Here is a 23,902-nt window from a genome sequence, read left to right on the forward strand (position 1 = left end):
TGGGTCGTGTAGTAATTTTTGTTGTCAGAGGGAGGTCACAATGCAATGAAATTTGAGAACTGCTGCCCTAGGGTACTGCTTTGTACCACTTTGAAAGCTATTCCAGCCTATTTAACAAACAAAAAATACACCACCCCTATTATATGGCAATTGTTCCCCCACTTGGTCCTCCCTACCCATACTAGATCTGTATGGGCTTATTTTAGGAGATTTTCGCACTGAGGAGCAAGTTCTGACTTAGAATGCCAAAAAAGTGTCTGACTAGACAGAGCTGTGCAGTGCAAGCAAATTTTAACTAGGCGATGGCTGCTGAATATACCAGATATACTGAGACCTTCCATTTAAATGTCAATTTAGAATCAATCACAGCAGCACTGGCAATCAGCAGAGGTTTACAAGTACCGGAACTAACCAACTGCATAGATTTTACTTTTTAAATCTGTATGAGGAAAAAAATATTTAAATTGCTCCAGAGATGGCATCTTTTATACAAAACTTTGATCTAGAGTAAAATAGTTTATGTTTAAGTGATAAAGTTCTGAAAACAAAACAACAACAGAAATCTTGGCAGACTCTGGGGGGTAAATTTTCAAAGCATCGAACAGGCTTTTACGCATTAAATTCCCACTAACTTTATGACATCCCTTACTTCATTTAATATAGTACTCCCATTGTAAATCAATGGCAGATTTTCATAGATAACAACAGGAGGTCTTCAATAGACATCACAGCTAGAGCCCTGTTCAGTGTTTTGGGAATTCAGGAATTTTTAAGCAGACATTTCCATAATTTAGTACTTGGAACATTTCACTCTAAAGATGCACTTGAAGACTGTATCCTACCAAGGTTCAGGTGGCGCATTGGGTTTAATGATATACTTTAGCTTTTTAGCACTAAAATCTTGGATTAAATTCTCTGCTGTTGTAAACTGCTCCATTTACTTCAATGGAATTGTGTTAGATTTCACCAGCAGATAATCTGGCTCTTTAGTATTAAATAAAGGTTAGGCTACATCAGGGATCAGCAACTTTTGGCACGTGGCCCGCCAGGATAAGCACTCTGGCAGGCTGAGCCGGTTTGTTTACCTGCCGCGTCCGCAGGTTCGGCTGATTGCAGCTCCCACTGGCCACAGTTCACTGCTCCAGGCCAATGGGGGCTGTGGGAAGCGGCGCGAGCTGAGGGATGTGCTGGCCACTGCTTCCCGCCATCCCCATTTGCCTGGAGTGGCGAACCGCAGCCAGTGAGAGCCGTGATCAGCTGAACCTGCAGACATGGCAGGTAAACAAACTGGCCCGGCCTGCCAGGGGACTTATTCTGGCGGGCCGCGGGCCAAAGGTGCCGATCCCTGGGCTACATTAAAGATGTATTGGTTTCTATTTTGTTCACATTACAAAACCACAAATACATTTGACAATCATGAAGAGGATTCAAGAACAGATCAAATGTTTCACCAACTAAAATTAAGAGGAACTGGAAGCTTGTTTAGAAGCTATATCCAGAGCTATTGTTATTTACTTTAATATATTCCCTTTGTTGCTTTATAAAGCCAAATTTTTGGCTTGTCTACACTACAAAATTAAGTTGACTTTAATTAAACCTTGAGCCTCCGAATTAATTGCGTGGCTACACCATGCTCATGTCTCGATGGAGTGCATCCTCACTAGCAGTGCCTGCATCGGTGCACAAAGCAGTGCATCATTTTGCAGGTATGGGATGACGAGCAGTGGCTGCAGAACTTTCAAATGTGGAAGGCCACCTACCAGGAACTTTGTGCAGAGCTTTCCCCTGCCTTGCAGTTCAGCAACACAAAAATCAGAGCTGTTCTGACAGTGGAGAAGCAAGTGGTGATCGCTATTTGGAAGCTTGCAAAGCCAGACAGTTACCGGTCAGTGGGGAATCAATTTGGAATAGGTCAATCAACTGTGGAAGCTACTGTCCTCTAAATGTCCAGGGCCATTAAACAATTTCTGCTACAAAGGGTAGTGAATCTGGGAAATATGCAGGACATAGTGGATGGTTTTGCCTGAATGGGGTTTCCTAATTGTGGTGGGTTGATAGCTGGCACGCATATCCCCATCTTGGCACCAGACCACTTTGCCAAAGAGTACATAAAGCGAAAGGGATACTTCTCAATGGTGTTGCAAGCACTGGTGGATCACAGGGGGCATTTCACCAACATCAACGTAGGATGGTTGGGAAAGGTTCATGACGCGCGCATCTTTAGGAACTCGGGTCTGTTCAAAAAGTTGCAATCCGGGACTTACTTTCCAGACCACAAAATGAACATTGATGATGTTGAGATGCCTACAGTCATCCTGGGGGATGCAGCCTACCCCTTGCTCCCATGGCTTATGAAGCCATACACTGGCCATCTGAACAGCAATAGGAATGGCTCAATTATAGGCTCAGCAAGTACAGAATGGTGGTTGAATTTTTTCTGGTTGTTTGAAAGGGTGCTGAAGAAGTTTACATACAAGGTTGGACCTTAGTGAAGAGAACATCCCCATGGTTATAGCTGCCTGCAGTGTGCTCCATAGTATCTGTGAAGAAAAGGGGGGAAATTTTCCATAGGGGTGGGCAGTTGAGACAGATCACATGGCAGCCATTTTTGAGCAGTCAGACACCAGGGCAATAATGAGTCACAGTAATGTGAGCTGCTTATCTGCATTGTGCTTTCCCAAACCTTCACCTGCCTTGTATAACTGTCCCTGTAAAGCCAACCCCCGACCCAAGCCCATTGCTTCTACTCAATAGAAAACATTTATTTCTTGAATCCATTCACTTTATTTAACAAACATAAGTAAAAAGAGGGAGAAGAGAAAAAAGTAACCTAGGGCAAAAGGGGTTGTAAAGTTGGAATGGGGGAAACATTTTCAGCTGTGTAACATAATACCGCATTCCAGACCATCAAAGGTCTGTGAATGGGCAGCTTCTGTTCCTTGTACCCTCCCCCCATGAATTAAGTGAAAGGGATAATGGACTTTTCACCCACACAGGTGTGTCATTCGGCATGTCATCAACATTTCCAGCTGTCAGTCATGGGAAAAAATAAAAGGAGCCATTGTACATGAATAAAATGTTTCCATAGCAAGGCCATTTTCATAAAAAACCCACCTTTATTACACTAGGTGCAAGCCATAACAATCAGAATCCATAACCGTTCACTGTACCGTTTTGCTGCTCCAGCCATGTTGAATAGTCCTCCTTGGGTCACTGCATTTTTAATGAAGTTTATGGCAGACTCATGTCAGGAGCAGAGGTAGATAGTTGAACAATGGCCCTTCCCCAGGAAGCTGTTTACGAACAGGGCAGCTGGGGGCAGGGGGCGTGGGGGTGAATGTTTTCACTCCCAAATTGCAGAATCTTTCATGTGGGGCCCCAGTCCTCTATCAGCCACTGTAAACTACTTGCCGACCGAAGCCAAGAACAGTAAAGGCACATTAGCAGCTGTGTGGTTTGGCGATCCAGAATATGGGGTGGGGGGTCTACATGCCCTTTTTTTTCTTGTAAGAGCACTTTTAATGAGAACTTCCCCCGCATCCCCTGGGCAACCCTATGTGATACCAGTCTCCTGAGGGTAACAGAGGCGGAAAGGAAGGAGATGCTGCAAGCATCTGGGTATAGACCTGGTCATTATGCTGCTCTGCTGTGTACCACAATGATGCCAGCAGAATTAATTCAGGAGTTGCACAGGAAAGTGTCCTACCACGGTGGAAGAAATAAGACTGCCTTGCCCAGAAACCTTCTGCAAAGAGTTACAGAGTACCTCCATGAAAGTTTCCTAGAGATATCCATGGAGGATTTCTGGGCTGTCCCAGTCCACATAAGCAGTCTATTCCGGGGGCCACCCTCTGCGTAGCTGGAGTGGCCTCTTGTAAGCAGAGAGCCACAGCACCTCACTTTTACTTTACAGTAAACATGCAATACCACCGAATGTGTGTGCCCACTAAAGTTTAACTGGACTTTGTAACTGTATACTCACCAGAGGTGCCCTCCCCGGCATCACGGTCGGCCACCGTGATGTCCTGCGACTCACAGGGCTTCAGGGTTAAAAATATTTCCTGGCTCATGGGGAGAATGGATCCATCGCTCGCCTGTCTCCCATCCTCCTCCTCTTTCTCTTCTTCATCCACCATATCGTCCTCCTTGTTGTCCCTAGACTCACACACTTGTGAAGTGTCAACGTTGCTTGTGGGGGTGCTGGTAGGGTCACCCCCGAGAATTGCATGCAGCTCGTTGTAGAACCGGCATCTGTGAGGTTTAGCACCAGAACGACTGTTCGCCTCCCTTGCCTTCTGGTACGCTTGGCAAAGTTCTTTTATTTTCACATGGAACTGCTGTGTGTCCCTTGTGTAGCCCTTCTTTCCCGCCCCGCCCAAGCGATCTTTGCATAGATGTCAGTGTTTCTTCTGCTGTATCGGAGCTCTGCCTGCACAGATGCTCCTCCCCACACAGTGATGAGATCCACCATCTCCTGTGAAGACCAGGCTGGAGTGCATTTGGGGTGTGTAGCCTCCATGATCAGTTTAGCTCAAGCTGGCATGCTCCCAATGCTGATCAAACAGGAAATGGGAAATCAAAAATTCCCGTGGCTTTAGGAGGGGAGGGGCTGTTTCCTGTGTACCTGGGTGCAGTGCAGCAGAGTTGAGAATGATTTCCGGAGCGGTCACGGATGAGCATTGTGGGATTCCACCTGGAGGCCAATTAAGTCGAATTACACAACGCTGCATCTGCACTCTGAAAATCTAATTAAGCGCTATGCCTCTCGCAGAGGTGGATTACAGAAGTCGACATTTTACGCTGACTTTGGTTGGTGTAAAGGACCCGGTAGTGTACACACATACATTAAACAAGTCGACTTAAGCAGCTTCCTTCGACCTAACTTTTTAGTGTAGATCAGGCCTTAGGCGGACTTCTGAGATCTCCTGAGAGACTTGGTTCTTTGGTCTTGTTCACTGAAACTGACTAGACTGTGTTTACTGTTGGCAAACATGGTAGATGTTCTTCAAGACAGCACAGCCATGTTCATGTTCATAAATAAACAGAAAAAAGTCAACGAAAAGATTTATTATTTAATACTAAAACATGTCCTAGTTTTTAAAAACGTCCTTGGAAGTGGGGAAAACTTGGTTTATGATCAGGCTCTCTAAAATCAAGTGGACAGTCACAGGTTACGAGCCCTTAGGCACACATAAGTGAAATAACATGTAATTCAGATCAATATACATTACAGGAATGCTACATAGAACAATATCATGGGAAACAGGAATCAACAGAGTATAGTCATTTTAGTTTGGGTTGTATGCTTTGTTTTGTATTTTTGTCAAGTTCAAATACTAACAGCACAATCTTCACTTCACAGCTTTTGCAGCTCTTAAAACATTTAGGAATCACTTTTTACCCTATGCATCCGAAGTCTATGCATCCGAAGAAGTGAGCTGTAGCTCACGAAAGCTCATGCTTAAATAAATTTGTTAGTCTTTAAGGTGCCACAAGTACTCCTGTTTTGTTTTTTTTTACTTTTTACCCTGTAACTCTTCACTTTTGCACGTACAGAGGGAGAAAACCTCAAAAACTGGACTGACATTCATGACTCATTCAGTTCTGTGAAACTGCAGGCCAGTGAATTGTGTGGTCTTGCCAGCAGGCATTCAGACTAAGAAAGCAGCAGCAAAATAGCAGATTAGTTTGAGCAGGGGAACCTAACAAGACAAAAAAATGCTGAGAACTTTTTTTCTTGAATTCTGAAAGACAAATCCAGGAGCTAGGGAGAGATTGGTACTGACGAGGAGAAATTTGGAGCCAGGCACACTACTAGGAAGGGTGGGTTGGGGGGGCAGGAATAAACTCTTTCTTTTTAAATAATCAAAATATTTTATAAGATTACTTTTACCATTCATATTTGTGATGAGTTAAGCCTCTCTTCTTGAGTACACATTTTATACTGCAAGGAAGTCAAGTACTTAAAATTGCTGTCTCTGGAGTACCTCATGGGTCACATTTTATATTAAGGTATAATAACTATTTATAAATGATAAATGGTTAATAGATGTTTTAATAAACTGTTAATTGTTATAGATTGTCATAGAATCCAACAGATCAATAAGTGGCTTATAATCATCTATAAAACACCATCTATGACATATACTACTTATGTCTGTAACAATGATAACATCTATTAATCAATTATTAACCATTATAAATCATTTATAAATGGAACCTTAAGTGTGACCACCTCACACTTACAAATGAAGTGCAAGCCCCTCTCATTTCAGTTTTATGGCCTACCCATGTAAACAAAGAGGATTCTGAAAAATGAGAATGAGATCGTACTGTACTGGCAAAATGATTATGGTCCCAGTGCTGCAACTACCTATTCATTCGCTCCACTTTACGCACATGACCAGTCCTGTTAAACTCAATGGGACTACACACATGTGTAAAGTTACTGACTTTGTAGTTGTTGAATTGGAGCCTAATTCACATAACATACTGTATATTACTAAAAAGGGCCCAATCCTGCAAATATTCATGCACACAAGGAACTTCGCTCCAGTGAGTGTTTGCAGGCTTGGGACCCATGTAATAGACCTTAGTTGAATAGCTATGTTACATAGCAATGACATGGCAAGAAACTAAGCGGGGAGGAGGAAGGGGAGGGAAAGAGAGGCAGCATGTACTGAATATGGAGGTGAACAGCACTTGGTTCTTAAACAAGGTACTGACAACCAGATATGTACAAGTTAAAGGGGCACTGTCAATTTAAATAACTAAATAAAGCTGCCCACTTCTATCTGAAAATGATTTGCTTACTATTTTTAAACATACCACCTAATATTATTTTTCCTAGCTTGTCTTCTGTGAACATTTGACAGCACTTTGTATAGTACTGTTTCCCTTGAACAGTCAGGGCTTTTCAATATGCAAAGTTTTGCAGTTTACCTGAAGGTGGCATTTAAAACTGATTTAGTTAAATTTGTGCAAATGGCTGGGTGGACATGCTTATTTCATCTTAAGAGAGGTTTATTTGGGTTTAGTTTAAATTGATTAGAACAGGATTAAGATAAATTAAAATATGCTATTCTTAAACTGAAATGACTGTAAAACCACAAAACCTGACAGCAGGAGAGAGAGAAGCAGGTTTATACTACTTAAAGTTGTTTTTAACTCTTCTTTTCCCTTTTCAATTTGACTAGATTTGATGGCATGGTTACAGAGCAGAAATACCTGTTTACTTTTCTCTGCCGAGAATTTTCAGCTCCAAAAAAAACCTGAGAAAGACCAAGCTTCAGATATTCAAGACCACTTACAAGGCCTTTTGCTTTATATGGATGTGAGACCTGGGTACAGCTAAATACCTTTGAGATGAAGTGTTGAGATGAAGTTTTGGGCCAGTAACAGTGAGGGATGAGTGCAGAAAATTTAATAGGGAACTGAAGGAGATTAAGTAAATGTAGTGAAATCCCAACAACTTCAGTGGACAGGACATGAAGTTAGGATGGCAGAAGATAGACCAGCTAAGTGAGTCTTGGAAGGACATCCTTATGGTATCCACCTTGCAGCCGACCAAGGAAAAGGTGGAGTGATAAGATTGAGCAAGACCTAATAGCTCTTAATGTGAATTATCATCAATGGAAAAAGTATGCACTTGACAGAAAGAGGAGGGAGGGAGCAAATTGTGAGATCAGCCAAGGAGCTCCATAGTTTCCGGAGCCAGGGAAGAGGAGGAGGATTTCAACTTACTTGATGATGTCCTTTTAATGTGGTAATATTTTAAAAGGCACTCAGGAAGGGCTTTAAGTAATCACATTACATAAGTTACAAAAGAACATCTCTTTCTGCCCATTAGAATGCCTGCAGCAGGGCTTTGTACATTTCACACTCTCTGACTCTCTCTTGGCTCACTATGACTCTTGTTAGTCTTCCTTTCATATAAACTGGGGAAGAAAACTGCAGCTCTGTTATATACAGGAGCTTGCCCTCATGCCATTGTGTACCCCTGACTCTGCTTCCCCAGAGCTTAGGTTCTCTTTCAGACGTGTTGCCAACTCTCAAAATTTTGTTGGCACACTCCTGATATTTGGTGTTTACCCTAAAGCCCTAGGCTCTTGGAAGCAAGAGATTGCATGAAAATCTCAGTTCTTTCTCACTTTCTTTTTCAGTTTTTAGCTCTCATAGTTGTAGAGAAATGCTTGAAAACATGAAGCAAGTGAAGCCTAAATGCTTATAAGTCAGAAGGTAAAGAAAAAGAGCCCAGTATGTTTATTATTGTATAAAAATCTCATGCTTTTCTGCCAACCTCATGATTTTTGAGGGCTTGGGTTTAGCCATACTGCTGCTCCTAATACAGTTCAGGTAGTTTTAATTTAAATCATGTGTTATGGGCAATTTTACAGAGCACTGCTAGCCTGGCACTAAATTGAAGTTAAAATAAATAAGAGTTAAGACAGTGAAAAATCTGACATGGCAGGAAATTTTTTGTCTGGCCTGCAGTTCCAAAGCTGTCTGATCTTTTTTCCCTGGCCCAGTATCCACATTGCAAGTCTCAGAAAAGTATGTGTTCTGGTATAACTGGAGTATCCACATATAGGTGTTAAAGCAGCAAAGAATCCTGTGGCACCTTATAGACTAACAGACGTTTTGGAGAATGAGCTTTCGTGGGTGAATACCCACTTCGTCGGATGCAAGTAGTGGAAATTTCCAGGGGCAGGTATATATATGCAAGCAAGAAGCAAGCTAGAGATAATGAGGTTAGTTCAATCAGGGAGGATGAGGCCCTGTTCTAGCAGTTGAGGTGTGAAAACCAAGGGAGGAGAAACTGGTTCTGTAGTTGGCAAGCCATTCACAGTCTTTGTTTAATCCTGAGCTGATGGTGTCAAATTTGCAGATGAATTGAAGCTCAGCGGTTGTACCTCAGTGCTTGGCTGTAGACAATGGATCTTGCGGTGTGCCCAGGATGGAAGCTGGAGGCATGAAGGTAGGCATAGCGGTCGGTAGGTTTTCGGTATAGGGTGTTAATGTGACCATCACTTATTTGCACCGTGGTGTCTAGGAAGTGGACCTCTCGTGTAGATTGGTCCAGGCTGAGGTTGATGGTGGCAATATACAAAAACCTGTAGGAGAACACTTCAACCTCCCTGGCCACCAATAGCAGATCTTAAGGTGGCCATCCTGCAGCAAAAAAACTGCAGGACCAGACTTCAAAGAGAAACTGCTGAGCTTCAGTTCATCTGCAAATTTGACACCATCAGCTCAGGATTAAACAAAGACTGTGAATGGCTTGCCAACTACAGAACCAGTTTCTCCTCCCTTGTTTTTCACACCTCAACTGCTAGAACAGGGCCTCATCCTCCCTGATTGAACTAACCTCGTTATCTCTAGCTTGCTTCTTGCTTGCATATATATACCTGCCCCTGGAAATTTCCACTACTTGCATCCGACGAAGTGGGTATTCACCCACGAAAGCTCATGCTCCAAAACGTCTGTTAGTCTATAAGGTGCCACAGGATTCTTTGCTGCTTTTACAGATCCAGACTAACACGGCTACCCCTCTGATATATGGGTGTTAGTAGTTCAAGGGTTAAACTTAAGTTAGCAATTGGAGGATTACCTCATGCTTTAGTCCAGAGCCTAATGTTTATTTCTTTTGTGCTGTTCATTTGTTAAAACCACATTCCTTTTCACACGCCAGCCTCAGATGACTTACTGCTATTATTATTATTAATAATTTGTGTCAAAGGAGCAGGTAGAAGCTCCAGTTAGGGATGGCGGCCTATTGTGGTAGGCACTGTACAAACATGGAATAAAAAGGCAGATTGTAAAAACTGTGAGGATCAAGCATATGAGGAGAGACAACAGGTAAAGAAAAACAAATGGAATGGACAAGAGAGGGGAATATAGGATGATCTATGTTTCTTAATCTTTGAGCTAGTCAACAAATTGATGCAAGTGGGGAAAAATGGAACCTCCCCACACACTTTTTTTTTTTTTTAAAGTTCTACTTAACATATAACCTCACTAATAGTTCAGCAACTACTGTGGTTACTATATTACCTTGAATTGCCTTGAGTGTTATTTCGTCCCTCTCTGCCCTCAAAGCAACTATTGTATAAACTGAAACCAAATGAACTGGACCACTGATTGTAAAGTTAACTGGGTAAACTGACTTAGCCTTCTCTTATAGCATGAGCTTTCGTGCTACAATAAATTTGTTAGTCTTTAAGGTGCCACAAGTACTCCTGTTTTTTTTGCGGATACAGACTAACACGGCTGCTACTCTGAAACCTGTCAATTAGCCTTCTCTTGTTTCAAATAAAACCCAGCAGGTGTACAAGAGTGTAAGACGAAGAGAATTTTTTAACTAGCTTGATTATAAAGTCCATGATTTCTGAACAAAGCTTTCTGTGATGAAGATTACCACAAAAGGAGGTCTGCATTGCTAACCAGGAGGGAGACAAAGCAGCCTCTTTTGCAGAATTACATTGCTAGAACTAAAAGTTTCTTGGTAAATAGGATGGAAATGAAATTCCAAAAGGCAGAACTCTGAATCAGGAAGTAAACCTTAAAAGTTCAGATTCCCTCTGAAAAATGAATTTGAAAAAAAAAAGATGCATTTATTGTCTTCCAATTTACATATCAAATTTGATCAGTTAACAAAATTAAACACAATTAATCATGAAGACATGACACTGGAACTTTGTTATTAATTTTGTTGATGCATAAGTCATCTCTCCCAAATCTGTGTCTGTTCCACAAGATCGTCAGGGAGGGGAAAAAAATTTAATTCTTTCACTACATTAAGCAGATTTTAGATGAGTCGCAGATCTACTCATTAAAGAAGATTCTATTTCTGCTATCGTAACTTTTCAGAATAGATCTTCACTAAGCATTCCATACAGCCTTGGCATATACAGATGGTCTCCCATAACAGACATAAATGATGTGTCAGTTGCTGGCAGTAAAAAACTGCTTCATGGACTGTGTGAACAGTTGCCATTCTGAATGTATTTTTGTTTTCCTTTAGATAAGCATGTTAAACAGGACTTATCTGTTTGTTAGGGAACCGGGCCAAATAAAACCTCCCCCCATCATGTTAAAAAAAAGGAGTTTCTAAAATGGCTCACTGATTTGAGAGAGAGAGAGAGTCTGCTGGAAGTGGATGGACAGGCTATTGTTTAGTGGATATTATTTTGGTTTGAAAGAGAGATGAAAGGTTATTAGATTAGGGTTGAGATTTACTTATTTTATATAACATGCCCTGAAATTCCATCATGCTACATCTTTCGGCCGGTCAGTCAGTCAGTCAGTCACACTAAATAGACAGCCTAGCTCAGAGCTAAAGAACTGGTCTCAAAATTCATCTCTCACAAGGAAAATTCAATCTACATTACCACTGAAGAGAGGGTATTTGTCAACAAGAAGCATGTTAGCATACAAAGTTATGCAGATATATCTGATCCTAAAGATAAGATATAGTTCTATGAAATGAAAGGCAATTTTAAAATTAGTTCTGAAAGGGGATTGTGTATGGTTTCTAGAACTAGAATATCTCACACACTGCAGAGGATCCTGCCTCACTGAACTGGGGCATACCAAGAAGCTAATTCTCAGTAGGATCCACAGAGGAAGCCATATATAAAAACATACTGTATATTTTAAGTTTCAGAGTAGCAGCCATGTTAGTCTGTATCCGCAAAAAACCAGGAGTACTTGTGGCACCTTAAAGACTAACAAATTTAGCTGTAGCTCACGAAAGCTCATGCTTAAATACATTTGTTAGTCTTTAAGGTGCCACAAGTACTCCTGTTTTTTTTGTATATTTTAAAAAGATTTAAAAAAAAATATTCTTTAGTAGATTTGACATAAGTAAGTTGAAGAGTCTGGAAGAAAACAGCCAGAATTAACATAATACATATTCCTTGCACCAACAAAATGCATGCGTTATTGCAACATTAAAACTGGGGGAAAAAAACAAACAAGCTCTTTGGGTAAGGAAACTGCAAAAGTGAAGGTTGAATATTCAGCCTTAATTCTGTCCCCTTGTGCCTATACCTCAGAAGCAAGGGGGCTGGAGGTGAAACTGTACTCCAGAGATTTGCATGCAGAGGGTTCCCTCTATGTGTGGCTCTACCATCTCCAGATCTATGCACAGTAGGCAATGGGGTCTGCCACCTCTATAGGGCCAAAGATCTGAGCAGGGAGAAGGCAGACGTTGGCCTGGGACCAGTAGGACACGCACATCATCCCTCTTCTGTACAGGGGATAGCTTACTGAGATAACATAGTTAGGAGCTGTGTTGTTACCTTTTCTGCTGAACCCTCTTTCAGGGCAGCGATTTCCTTGGGCTAGGGAGCAGGACAGGTCATGGTGGGGGCACAGAATTTGAGCAGTCCTCTATCCTGAGCAGTCCATTGGCCCTGACTTCCAGACAATGCACTAGGATACTCTCAGATCCCTGGAGTTCAGTGGAGGTTTTGGGGGATGGAGGTGTGGGGCATGGTCTTGCAGTCTATACTGTAAGGCACAGAGGGGAGAAAGGAAACTATGCTCCTCCAGCAAAACTGAGGGATCCTCACAGAGATTTCTCTTGTAGGTTTTTCCCCCAGAACAGGGTAACCTGGCCAGCAGTCTCACTTTACAAAACTATTTCATAGAATCATAGAATTCAAGATCAGAAGGGACCATTATGATCATCTAGTCTGACCTCCTGCAAGATGCAGGCCACATAAGCCGCTCCACCCACTCCTTTAGCAAGCGACCCCTGCCCCATGCTTCGGAGGAAGGCGAAAAACCTCCAGGGCCACTGCCAATCTTCCCTGGAGGAAAATTCCTTCCCGACCCCAAATATGGCGCATTATAATTCACTCATTATAACTCTTATAGCTTTAAAATTCTTCCTGTCTAGAAGGAAGAACATGCTTTGGTCAGTGGTTGCAAACAGGAATGCAATTTTATTCAACAGAATTCCTCCTGCCAGGCAAGATATCCCTTTCAGGACATGAAATTAAGGTGACAGGACTGTAATACATAATGAAAATACAAACTAGAATTTCTACTACCCTTTCAGGTTGGCCAGTGCATCCAAACTGAAAGGATGTGAACGAAAGCAGTTATAATAAATTTTCTACTGGATGTGTGTGAAATCAACAAATGCGTCTTGTTGGGGAATAATTATTAAAGCAAAAACTAAAATGAAAAAAGAGGGAAGACATTTATTCTTACATGCTAAACTTGCAACATTTCTGGGAGGAATGAGTTCAGAGTAAAATACTAATGATTTTAAAACTTTTTTCCCCTGCCATAAAGAGGTGAGCTTTGCTTCTAGGAAACCCTTTGTATCATCCTGCTGAAGAAAAAAAAAAACCAGTAGTTTATTCAAAACATTCTCAAAATTTTGTGGGGGAAAAAAAACCCCTGATAGAATTATTCCAGTAAATAAAGAGTTTCTTCGGTTGCTCATAGATTTTTCTCACTGTAGTGGGGCAGCCTACAGAGGTACTGGAGCTGCAGAGATATAGCCTGGGAATAGGTAAAGGCAGCAGGTCCTAACCCCTTGCCAATGATGAGTGGCAGTTACAGACTGCAATCTGCCCCAGTGAGTGGCGGGTAGATGACGACTGGCAGTAGCCACTGAGGCCAGGTTGGTTTAGAGGGTTGGGGGTTCCCCTGGGAAGGGAAACCCAGAGCGTGGGGGTACTGCTGGGGAAGAACCCTGAGGTAAAGGGCACTGGGGTCCAGGAGGGACATGGGGCCAGCAGCAGGCGAGACACCGGCCAGCAGAGGGCGCTCTGTATGCTGGAAAAGAGCTAATTCCCAAGATGACCAGCAGGAGGCGCCACACTGGTGAGTCTCGAGTTTGCTACACTCATACATTGCGTCATCCAAGCCAGGTCACAGAATGTGTGCGCCAGATCCTTAGTAGGATGTCAATACCTGCACAGGAAAGAGAATGAGGGCATATCTATGCTACGAACTTTTGGTGACACAAGTTACGTTAGCAGGAAGCTGCCACATTTAGTATATCGCTTATGCGCTTGCATACTTGGCTCCTTGCATCAGTGCTCTGCGTACTCACCAAGAGAGCTTGTTTCTATGCCCAATATGGTGCACCATGGGTAGGTATCCCGATGTGCAACTTACCACAGTCCTGTACACTATCTTTTGGTAAGTTATGACAATGCACAATGGGGCCAAAGAGTCACACATGAGTCAACCCTGGGACTGTGAGGTTAAGTTCCTACCATGCAACTTTCTCCACCCCATACTGCTATCTCTATCCATGACTATTTTGAAAATCCCACAAACCTGCATGGGACTTCTTGTTTGTCATCTCTGACAGAAGCATGGAGTTTGTACAGCTCTGCCTTACTGTCATGTGCCTTTCAAACATGGGACGCACAGACCTCTGGTATTTGCAGAGCCACAAGAAGAGCAGAAGGGAACAAGACGATCTCCTCGAGGTCAGATTGTTGTGGAACACAATTAAAGATTGACGATGGCATTCGTGGGGCAGCTGCAAACAGTAGAGTGCTGCTTCTGGGTCTGAGAAACAAACACTGCCTGAGGGGATCACATCACAATGCAGGTGTGGGATAACAAGCAGGGGCTGCAGAACTTTTGGATGCGCAAGGCCACATTCCTGAATCTGTGTGCTGAGCTCACCCTAGCCACCCGGCGCAGGAACACCAGCATGAGAGCTGCACTGACAGTGGAGGCATGAGTGGTGATCGCACTGTGGAAACTTGCAACTCCAAGCTGCTACTAGGCAGTGGAAAGTCATCTTGCAGTTGGAAAATCCACTGTGAGGGCTGCTGATTAGTTGCCTAAGGTGAGATTACAAAGCACCCAATCAAAAGCAGATAGCTGATGAACTGTTAGATGCAGTTACTGATAGCTTGAGGATAGTTGCATGCAACAAATTACACGGAAAAGCAGTTACGTTAACACAAGATGGCTGTGCACATTACTCCAATGAACTGTGTGCAGTTAGAGAAAACTGAGGTTTATGTATCAGCGGTTGACACTGGAAGCAATAAGACTGGAAAGTACTGTGTTACAGTGTCAGGGGAAGTCAAGGCATTAGCAAATGACCCGTACAGTTGTGTTGTTAAGCATTACCTGACAGACAATGGGAAAAAGATGCAAAGTGTGAGAAGTGAGTTGGAACAAGATGTCAACAATTTGGTTACATATAGATGTGCATCACGTTGGCTAATTTCACTTGGCAAGACCTTACACCAAGTCCTTTGATGAAATATGTAGATTTACAAAAGTATTTCCATATTCACCATCAGCCTGGAGCCTGGTTAAAATAACCCTAAGAATCTGTAAAACCCATCGTGTATCAACAAGGATTTGGGAACATTCAAACAACATGCCTGGAAACGTATGTTAAAAGTCAGCCGCATTGTTTCAGGATTGTGAGCCATCATGAGGTACCATATATTCAGTGGTCAATATAATTAATAATCAAGGATTTACTGAGAAGCAAAGAACTTGATCAGTCAATTGAAACTGGTTGTTGTGGCACTTGACATACTCCAAAGGGACACATCAATAGTTGATGTTGTATATATATCTCTTGGTAAGTGAACATCTTGCACCACACAAAGCAAAAGTACAAAAGATTTCATGAGGGAATTACTCCTGTACACATGTTGGTCAACTTCCCTCATCCAAAGTATGCAAGAAAGGAATTGTCAGCTGAACAAGAAGAAACAAGAAGAGCAGTGGTTGCTCAGCAAAAATCCTGACTTTCTGATATATTTAATTGCCTTTCTAGCAGAAGGAGCTCCATACCAAAGATCAATTTTTCATTCACTGTTAAGGCAATTGCTTCTCCTGTAACATGGTAAAAAAATCTGATATTCCAATGCTGATATTCTATCTGACTTCATAGAAATCAGGGTGCAATTGCATCAATGTTCAGCAAGCACAGAATGAATCAATTCAAAATGAGAAATGGGCGCAGTCTATCCACTAAATCAAAGTTGGTTTTCTGATACAGAATGCTGCATGGCCAAATGGACCAGAACTGGTAGGTAGTCTGCAGCTCTGCATGCTTTTGATTGCTTAATGCTTCTAGCCTACCTTTCTGTATTGTTGTTTTCATATTATCAGATGTTTTCAACTTTTGCTCATATAATACCGAAAACTAAAACATGAGTCATGACACGTACAACTTCCTTGAGAAAATATCAAACCAAAGGGTATTCAGACATTCCGACATTCAGTATTATAGTTACACATATTAGTATTATGCCCACAACAGTTTTACTTTTTATTTGTACAACCCTAAATTAATCTTCAAGTCTACTGCCTTATGTAACTGCAATTCGGACACGTAATTACAACTAAGTGTAATATGGTGTACATTAAACAATTTTAAAAATAGAGAATGCCTTACACTGGGACTAACTATTTATTTCCCAGGTTGGTAAAAAACTATGATTTTACCTGATAAAACCACCTCTGGTAAATACTATGCCAGGGATCGGCAACCTTTGTCACGCAGCCCACCAGGGTAAGCCCCCTCGTGGGCTGGGCCGGTTTGTTTACTTGCCGCGTCCACAGGTTCAGCCCATTGCTACTCCCACTGGCCGCGATTCGGCACTCTAAGCCAATGGGGGCTGCGGGAAGCTGCGGCCAGCACATCCCTCAGCCCGCGCCACCTCCGCAGCCTCCATTGGCCTGGAGCGGTGAGCCGCAGCCAGTGGGAGCCGCGATCAGCTGAACCTGCCAAAGTGGCAGGTAAACAAACTGGCCTTGCCCCACCAGGGGGCTTACGCTGGCGGGCAGCGCGCCAAATGTTGCTGTTCCCTGTACTATGCCATTGCTGTTTATAATTCAAAGTTTTGCATGTGTGACCCTATGAGATATTTCTTGGCAAATTTTAGACGAATGAAACAATTTGTTTGAGGTATGGATACTGGAAACTAGGTGTAAATCATCTTTCATAAATTCTTATGCTTGTGTGTCATATTTTATCTCCAAGGTGTTTTGGCACAGAAAATCTATATATGGCTCATTCAAAGATTCTTGAAAATGGTCCTTTGCGCTAGGGCAGGGATCTCAAAGTCCTGGCCCGCAGGCCATCTGTGGCCCGAGAACCTCCCCACTTCAGCCCGCAGAGGAGAGAGGCATGCAGCCACGCTGCCTGCAATGTTTGCTGCAGGCACTGCCCCCCCACAGCTTCCATTGGCTGGGGGAGAGGGACTAGTCACCAGGCCAAGTCAGCCATGGAGGCAGCATCACTTTTTCCCCCAATGAATATAAACAAGTCAAAATACCGGACAAAACTATCTGATGCACACCTTGCTGCAGTCCTTAGTCACTGAGCCCAAACATCGACAAACTGACAAAATTGAAGCGTTGCCAGGTGTCTGGCAAAGACTAAAAACTCTCTGGCAGGTGAAGAATTGTATAAAGTTGTATGACAGTTTTATTATTTCTAAGAAATCTGAAATAAAAAATACAATATAAACGTTTTCTTTTTGGAACACCATTTTCAGTGACATTATTGGCTCACTGGGAGGATTTGAGGACTGGCACTGGCCCTAAAATAAACTGAGTTTGAGACCCCTGCACTAGAGCTTTCCAAGAACTGGGAATGTGTGTTTTGAAGTACTCAGAATTGAATTAGGAGGGTCAGAATGATGCATTGTAACATTTGCCAAAGACACTATACTGCCTTTGTAAAGTCCTCATAGGGACATAGGGGGCCTGATTGTCCTGTCAGTTTCACTAGTTTTCACCAATGAAATTCCATTCACTTCAATACAGTTAATCCTGATTTACACCAGCACAAGGAAAAAATATCAAACTGATCGGACTTTAGAAGCTTCATAAAAGGTCTGATGCACTTTTAGATTCATTGGTACGAAGGGTTAAATTCTCATACAGTATTTCCCATAGCCTCTCACCTCCATCCAGGGCTCTGGGCTACAGCCCCGTGAGGCACACCAAGGCTTAGGGCTTTAGACCCACGGGTTTAAAAATATTTACCAGAGCTCTGCTTCAGACAGCACCAGCTGAATGTAAAGCCCTGATTGGTATCTTTCCAAAATCACCACTACTACACATCTAGATTAATGCACTTATTCCCTGGATCTGCCCCATGAACACAGCTAATTCTCATTCAAGGATTCTTTCAGGCCTTTTAAATTCTCCATGGGTAGCTCATAGCTTAGGAAGCTCACATGGTTCCCATCAGAGTACATGATGTAAATTGTCACCCACCGCTGTATCAGCAGAGTCTGCTCCTCCCCCCCGCCAAAAAGGGGGGGAAATCTGAAGACAAAAGACAGGGTATTAACCTGGAAGAACAACTGTAAATGTGTATCACCAAATAGAGTCACAAATAGCTTTCTCTCTCCAAACACTGGAAAGGCAAGAAATCAAACAAGGACTTATACAAAAAGTCCCCACTCCCATAAAGGCCAAACAAACCAAATTAACTAGCCTTTTCTCAAGGCCTGGTAGCTGTAAGGGAGAGAAGAAAAAGAAGAGCCAGTAATAGGCACTTCCCACCGATGCCGACCACAGCCCTCCCTCCTTATCCCTGGCTGGCCACCCTCTCCTCAGCACCAAATCTCTCACTCTATCAAGAAGATTCTGGTGGGGGTGGGGGTGGAGGGGAAGCGGGAAGATGGTACTGTAGAGGCAGTGACCTCCTCCTCCTCTGCTCTCATATAGGAGATGGCCAATCCATGCAAAGGGAACCTTCACTCAGGCTACTAAACGTTACATCAGGGATGGGCAAACTGTCAGGCCTTTTAATCTGGTCCTCGAGCTCCCACCAGGGAGCATGGTCAGGGGCTTGCCCCACTCCACGCATGTCGTAGCTCAGTGCAGCTCCCAGAAGCAGCGGTATGTCCCCTCTCTGGCTCCTACACATAGGGGCAGCCCCAGGGCTTTGCACACTGCCCCCACCCCAAGCACTGGCTCTGCAGCTCCCAGCCAATGGGAGCTGCAGGGGCGGCGCCTGTGAATGGGGCAGCGCAGAGAGCCACCTGGCCAGCATGTGCCTCCACATAGGCGCTGGAGGGGGGATATGCCACTGCTTCTAGGAGCTGCTTGAGATAAGCCTGCCCCCTGACCTCCTCCTGTGCCCCAACCCCCTGCCCCCAACCCTGATCTTCCTCCTGCCCTCCGAATCCCTCAGGCCCAGCCGAGATCACCCTCCTGCACCCCAAACCCCTCATCCCAAGCCCCACCCCAGAGCCTGCACCCCCAGCTGAAGCCCTTCCCCCCCCACACCCCAACCCGTTGCCCGGAACCCCTTCCCCCATACCCCAACCCATACCCTGAACCCCTCATTTCTGGCCCCGCCCTGGAACATGCACCCCCACCCCAAAGCCTGCACCCCCAGCCAGAGCCCACACCCCAATCCCCAATTTCATGAGCATTTATGGCCTGCCATACAATTTCCATACCCAGATGTGGCCCTCAGGCCAAAACGTTTGCTCACCCCTTGGCTAGATTCTCACACTCTAGGTCACCGTTGTGAATTAGTGAGATTCTGCTACACACACATTTCAGTTCAAAATGTTATTTCCACACACAACCTCAGAAAGAGATGTCAGATCTAATCACTAAAATGAGAAGAGGTTGAAGGCATCAAAACAAATTAAATGTATGATACAAAAATACAGGGTATTCAGTAAAATATGTTCTATCTATGATACATTCTTATTAGATGTTTGGCATAATTTGCTGCATAGCCACTGTTAATCTGAAGATTTCTTTTCCAGTGTTACAACTTCTCATGTTTATGTTCAGTGTACCCTCTGGGCAGGGCAATTTTTTTTTTTCTAATTTACATCTCTTTTCTGTTTTGCTTTAAAAAAAAAAAAAGCGTTACCTTTTGAGCCATGCTGTCAATAGAACTGTGGCAAGTTTCTGAAACTGCAAGGGAAAGTTTGGGGTTTCTTTGTTTTACATAATAAATTAAAACGTTCTGCAGACAGAGAAAAATTTCAGCTCCAATACCGCTTCTTTATTTTGTAAAAAACACCTTGAAAACTGCCTTACTGAGGCAAATGAACAACTTTCTTTGAAACAAGCCTACTTAACAGCTTACATACAATAGTTTCAATATGCTCTATGTTTTTAATCAGTACATAGTCTCCCCATTAGTACTGAAGCTGTTTGTTTTTATTTCTATGGTGGATACATATTTTGGCTTTTGCTCCTGGGCTCAAAGAAAACAATAATAGTTTTGTGCACTTGAGGCCTGATCCAAAGCTCTACTGACGTCAATAGGACTCCACAAGAATTCAGAGATCCACCCATGCAGTGGCGTATTATCGCCTAGGCCAGCAAATTTGCAGGGGTGGCAAATTTGCTACCGTCCCCTCCCCAATTCCGCCCCTCCCCCAAATCCCCAGCCCACCTCCTCCCCCAGGCGCGCCGCACTTCCCTCCTTCCACCTCCCTCCCAGGCTTGCCACGCGGAAGCGCTGGGAGGGAGGGAGGAGAAGCGAGTAGCGGCGCGCTCGGAGGAGGCGGAGGTGAGCTGGGGCTGGCGGGCGTGGGGAGTAACTCTGGGGGGGGGGGGGGTTGAAGGCAGGGAACTACTCCCTGCCCCAGCTCACCTCAACTCCACCTCCGCCATCCCCCGAGCGCGCCACAACTCCCTTTCTCCCCCCTCTCTCCCAGGCTAACTTTGTAATAAAGACCAGGGCTAAGCTACCACATTGATGGGTGCAGTATGAGACCCTAAACATGCAGGCAAACAGGTTGGTTTTACAGGCAAGGGTTTGGTATTATTAATTGTTATTATTGCAGTAGTGCCTAGGAGCCCCAGTCAAGGACCAGGACCACATTGTGCTAGGTGATGTACAAACACAGAAAAGGCAGTCCTTGCCTCATAGAACTTTGTTTATTCTTGACAAATACAGGTAAACAACAACCACCCAAGTTAACTTCTTTCTTTGACAGGATTACTATCTAGTGGAGGGGGAAGCTGTAGATGTGATATTGTTTGATTGTAGTAAGGCTTTTGACATAGTCCCACATGACATTGTCATAAGCAAACTAGGGAAATGTGATCTAAATTAAATTATTATAAGGTGGCTCCACAACTGGATGAAAAATTCTACTCTATGGCCTGGTCTACACTGGGGGGGGGGGGGGGTTTGAACTAAGGTACGCAAGTTCAGCTATGCGAATAGCATCGAGTTCAGCTATGCTATTCGCATAGCTGAACTTGCGTACCTTAGTTCGAAGTACTTACCCGTCCTCACGGTGCGGGATCGAAGTCCGCGGCTCCCCCGTCGACTCTGCCACCGCCGTTCGCAGTGGTGGAATTCCGGAGTCGACGGGAGCGCATTCGGAGTTCGATATATCGCGTCTAGATGAGACGCGATATATCGAACTCTGAGAAGTTGATCGCTACCGCCGACCCGGGCGGGTAGTATGGACGTACCCTAAGAGTAGCTATCAATGGTTCGCTGTCAAACTAGGAAGACATATCTAGTCAGGTCTCACAGAAGTCTGTCTGGGGTTCAGTACTATTCAATATTTTCATTAATGACTTAGATAACAGAGTATGCTTATAAAATTTGCGGATGATCCCACACTGGGAAGGGTTGCAAGCACTTTGGAGAACAGAATTAGAATGAAAAACCACCATGACAAACTGGAGAACTGGTCTGAAGTCCATAAAATGAAATTCAATGAAGTACAAAGTACTATACTTTGGAAAGAAAAAAAATAAATGCACAGCTACAAAATGGGAACAACTGGCTAGGCAGTAACAGTTTTGAAAAGAATCCAGGAGTTATAGTGGATCCACAAACAGAATGAGTCAAGGATGTGATGCAGTTGCAAAGAAGGCTAATATCATTCCGAGGTGCATATAAGACATATAAGAGATAAGTGTCTCACTCTACTCAGCAGTGGTGAGACCTCAGCTGGAGTATTGTGTTCAATTCTGGGCATCAAACTTTAGTGAAAATGTGGACAAATAGGAAAAAGTCCAGCTGAGAGCAAGAAAAGTGATGAAAAGTTTAGAAGACCTGATGTATAAGGAAAGATTAAAATAATGTTGTATGTTTAGTCTTGAGAAAAAAAGACTTGGGAGGGGCCTGATAATAATCTTCAAATATGTTAAGGGCCCTTATAAAGAGGACAGTGATCAATTGTTGTCCATGTTCACTAAAGGTAGTACAAGTAGTAGCAGGTTTGATCTGCAGCATGGGAGATTTAGGTTAGAGATTAGGAAAAACTTTTTTAAAAAACAGTAAAGGTAGTTAAACTCTGAACTAGGCTTCCACAGGTGGTTGTGGAATCCCTATCATTAGAGGTTTTTTAAGAACAGACTGGACAAAACACTTGGCACAGATGGTCGAGGTTTCCTGTGGCCTGGTCCCTTCCAGCCCTGCATGCCTAGGATCCTTTGAGGCTGTGAAATGCCATTTGCTGCTAAACCTTCCTCTCGGGCGATGCACCTCTCCATTCAACAAGGGGATCCCCCCACCCTCATTGCAAAATCGTCTTCACCGAGCTCCCAAGGGAAGCTTAAAGCAACAGGTTGGAAGGAAAGGAGCCCAGCCACCTTCTGGAGGAGTCAGCAGCTCCTCACCCCCGCCCCAGCTGGCCCGACCAACAGCATTACGGACTAGCGCAGAAGCTATCCCGCCACCACAAGCGCTAAGCCCCGCTCCATCCTTTCCAAACCCCGCATCCCTTTGCACGGGCTGCAGCTCGCTTGGCGGAGCGGGCCGTCCCTGCTTGCCCCTTGCAGTGAGGCAGGGTCCCGACTCCCAGCCCAGCCAGGGGCTCACACCCCGCCCCGTGGCTGGCTCCCCGTGGCTGTGCGGGACGAGCGAGCCCAGCAGCCGGGCGAACAAAGGGCGCCGCGAGCAGCGGGGCTGGGGCTGGGGCTGCGCCCTGCCCTCCAGCAGGGCCCGGCGGCGGCGGAGGGGGGGGAGACGCGCCACTTACAGCACAGAGCCCCCAGGGTGCCGAGGAGAAGCGGCAGGAGGCAGCGGCTCGCCATCTTCCAGCCCCAGCGGCTTCCCGCGAGGCGGCTGGAGCAGCTCCCAGGGCGCCTCAGCTAGCGGGACTCCCGCGGCGCCCTGCAGGCGGGGGCTTCTCCCGCTTCTCGGGGCGTTGCGGGGAGGCGTCTCCGCAGCTGCCCAGGCTGGGGGTGAAGGTTTCTGCCGGGTCCTAGCACTGCCCGTCACACTTCGGGGAAGACGGTCCCAAGAGCGGAAAGGGCTGGGGCCACTTCTCTCGGTGTTGTCCTCATACAGCCAAGGCAGGTGAGGTGAGACACAGCCACGCAGAGCCGGCGGTGGGGAAGGGTGGGGCAACCTTGAAATGAACTGCGAGTCCATTCCAGCTGTAACGGGAATCCCAGCTACAATAACTAAGCCAAACCAAGCCACCTTCCAGCCAGCCCCCGTTTTCTTCCGTGCAGCTTTGAACATTCATGTTAATTTTGATGAATTCCTCGTGGTCTTCTTGGCATGCACAGTGCAAACGTAACTTTTCTTTTACACTAACACGGAAACCATCCCAGTTTCCTACGCAGCTGCCCCACGCCCCGGAACAATAGTTTGCACTGAGCGTAGTTTGAACAGAAAAATAAAACATCTCCGGTTCTATGCGAGGGTAGGTTTCAAATATTATTAATTGTTATTAATTTTTTATTATTATTGTATTTGTTTATGTTCCAGTAGTACTCTCACAATGCTGGGCTCAGAAGAGCCAGGATCCTTACTCCAAAGATTGTATAGGGATTGATTTGTGTGATCATTGAAGTCACTGGCAAAGCTATCATTGTCCTCAGTGGTACAAGATTGGACTCAGACAACAGACAAATAGTTATGAAATTTCACGTAGTGAGCCTGATTGTCCTCCACTGATCTGCACCATGTGAAGTCAATCTGTGTATA

At 44.3% G+C, this 23,902-nt stretch overlaps 1 protein-coding gene across 2 annotated transcripts in view; it reads right to left on the reverse strand.

Moving 5' to 3' along the window:
- JAM2 (junctional adhesion molecule 2) overlaps positions 1–23,141 on the reverse strand; it is a 54,889-nt gene extending 31,748 nt beyond the window's left edge. For both annotated transcript variants that reach the window (XM_039520101.1, XM_039520104.1), the window contains exon 1: positions 22,947–23,141. In XM_039520101.1, the coding sequence (XP_039376035.1) occupies positions 22,947–23,001 (55 nt within the window). In that variant the 5' untranslated portion in view covers positions 23,002–23,141. The remainder of the gene's footprint in view (positions 1–22,946) is intronic.
- Positions 23,142–23,902: the final 761 nt, after the last annotated feature.

This window comes from Mauremys reevesii, linkage group 1 (assembly GCF_016161935.1).
Source record: "Mauremys reevesii isolate NIE-2019 linkage group 1, ASM1616193v1, whole genome shotgun sequence".
NCBI classification, from domain to species: Eukaryota; Metazoa; Chordata; order Testudines; family Geoemydidae; genus Mauremys; species Mauremys reevesii.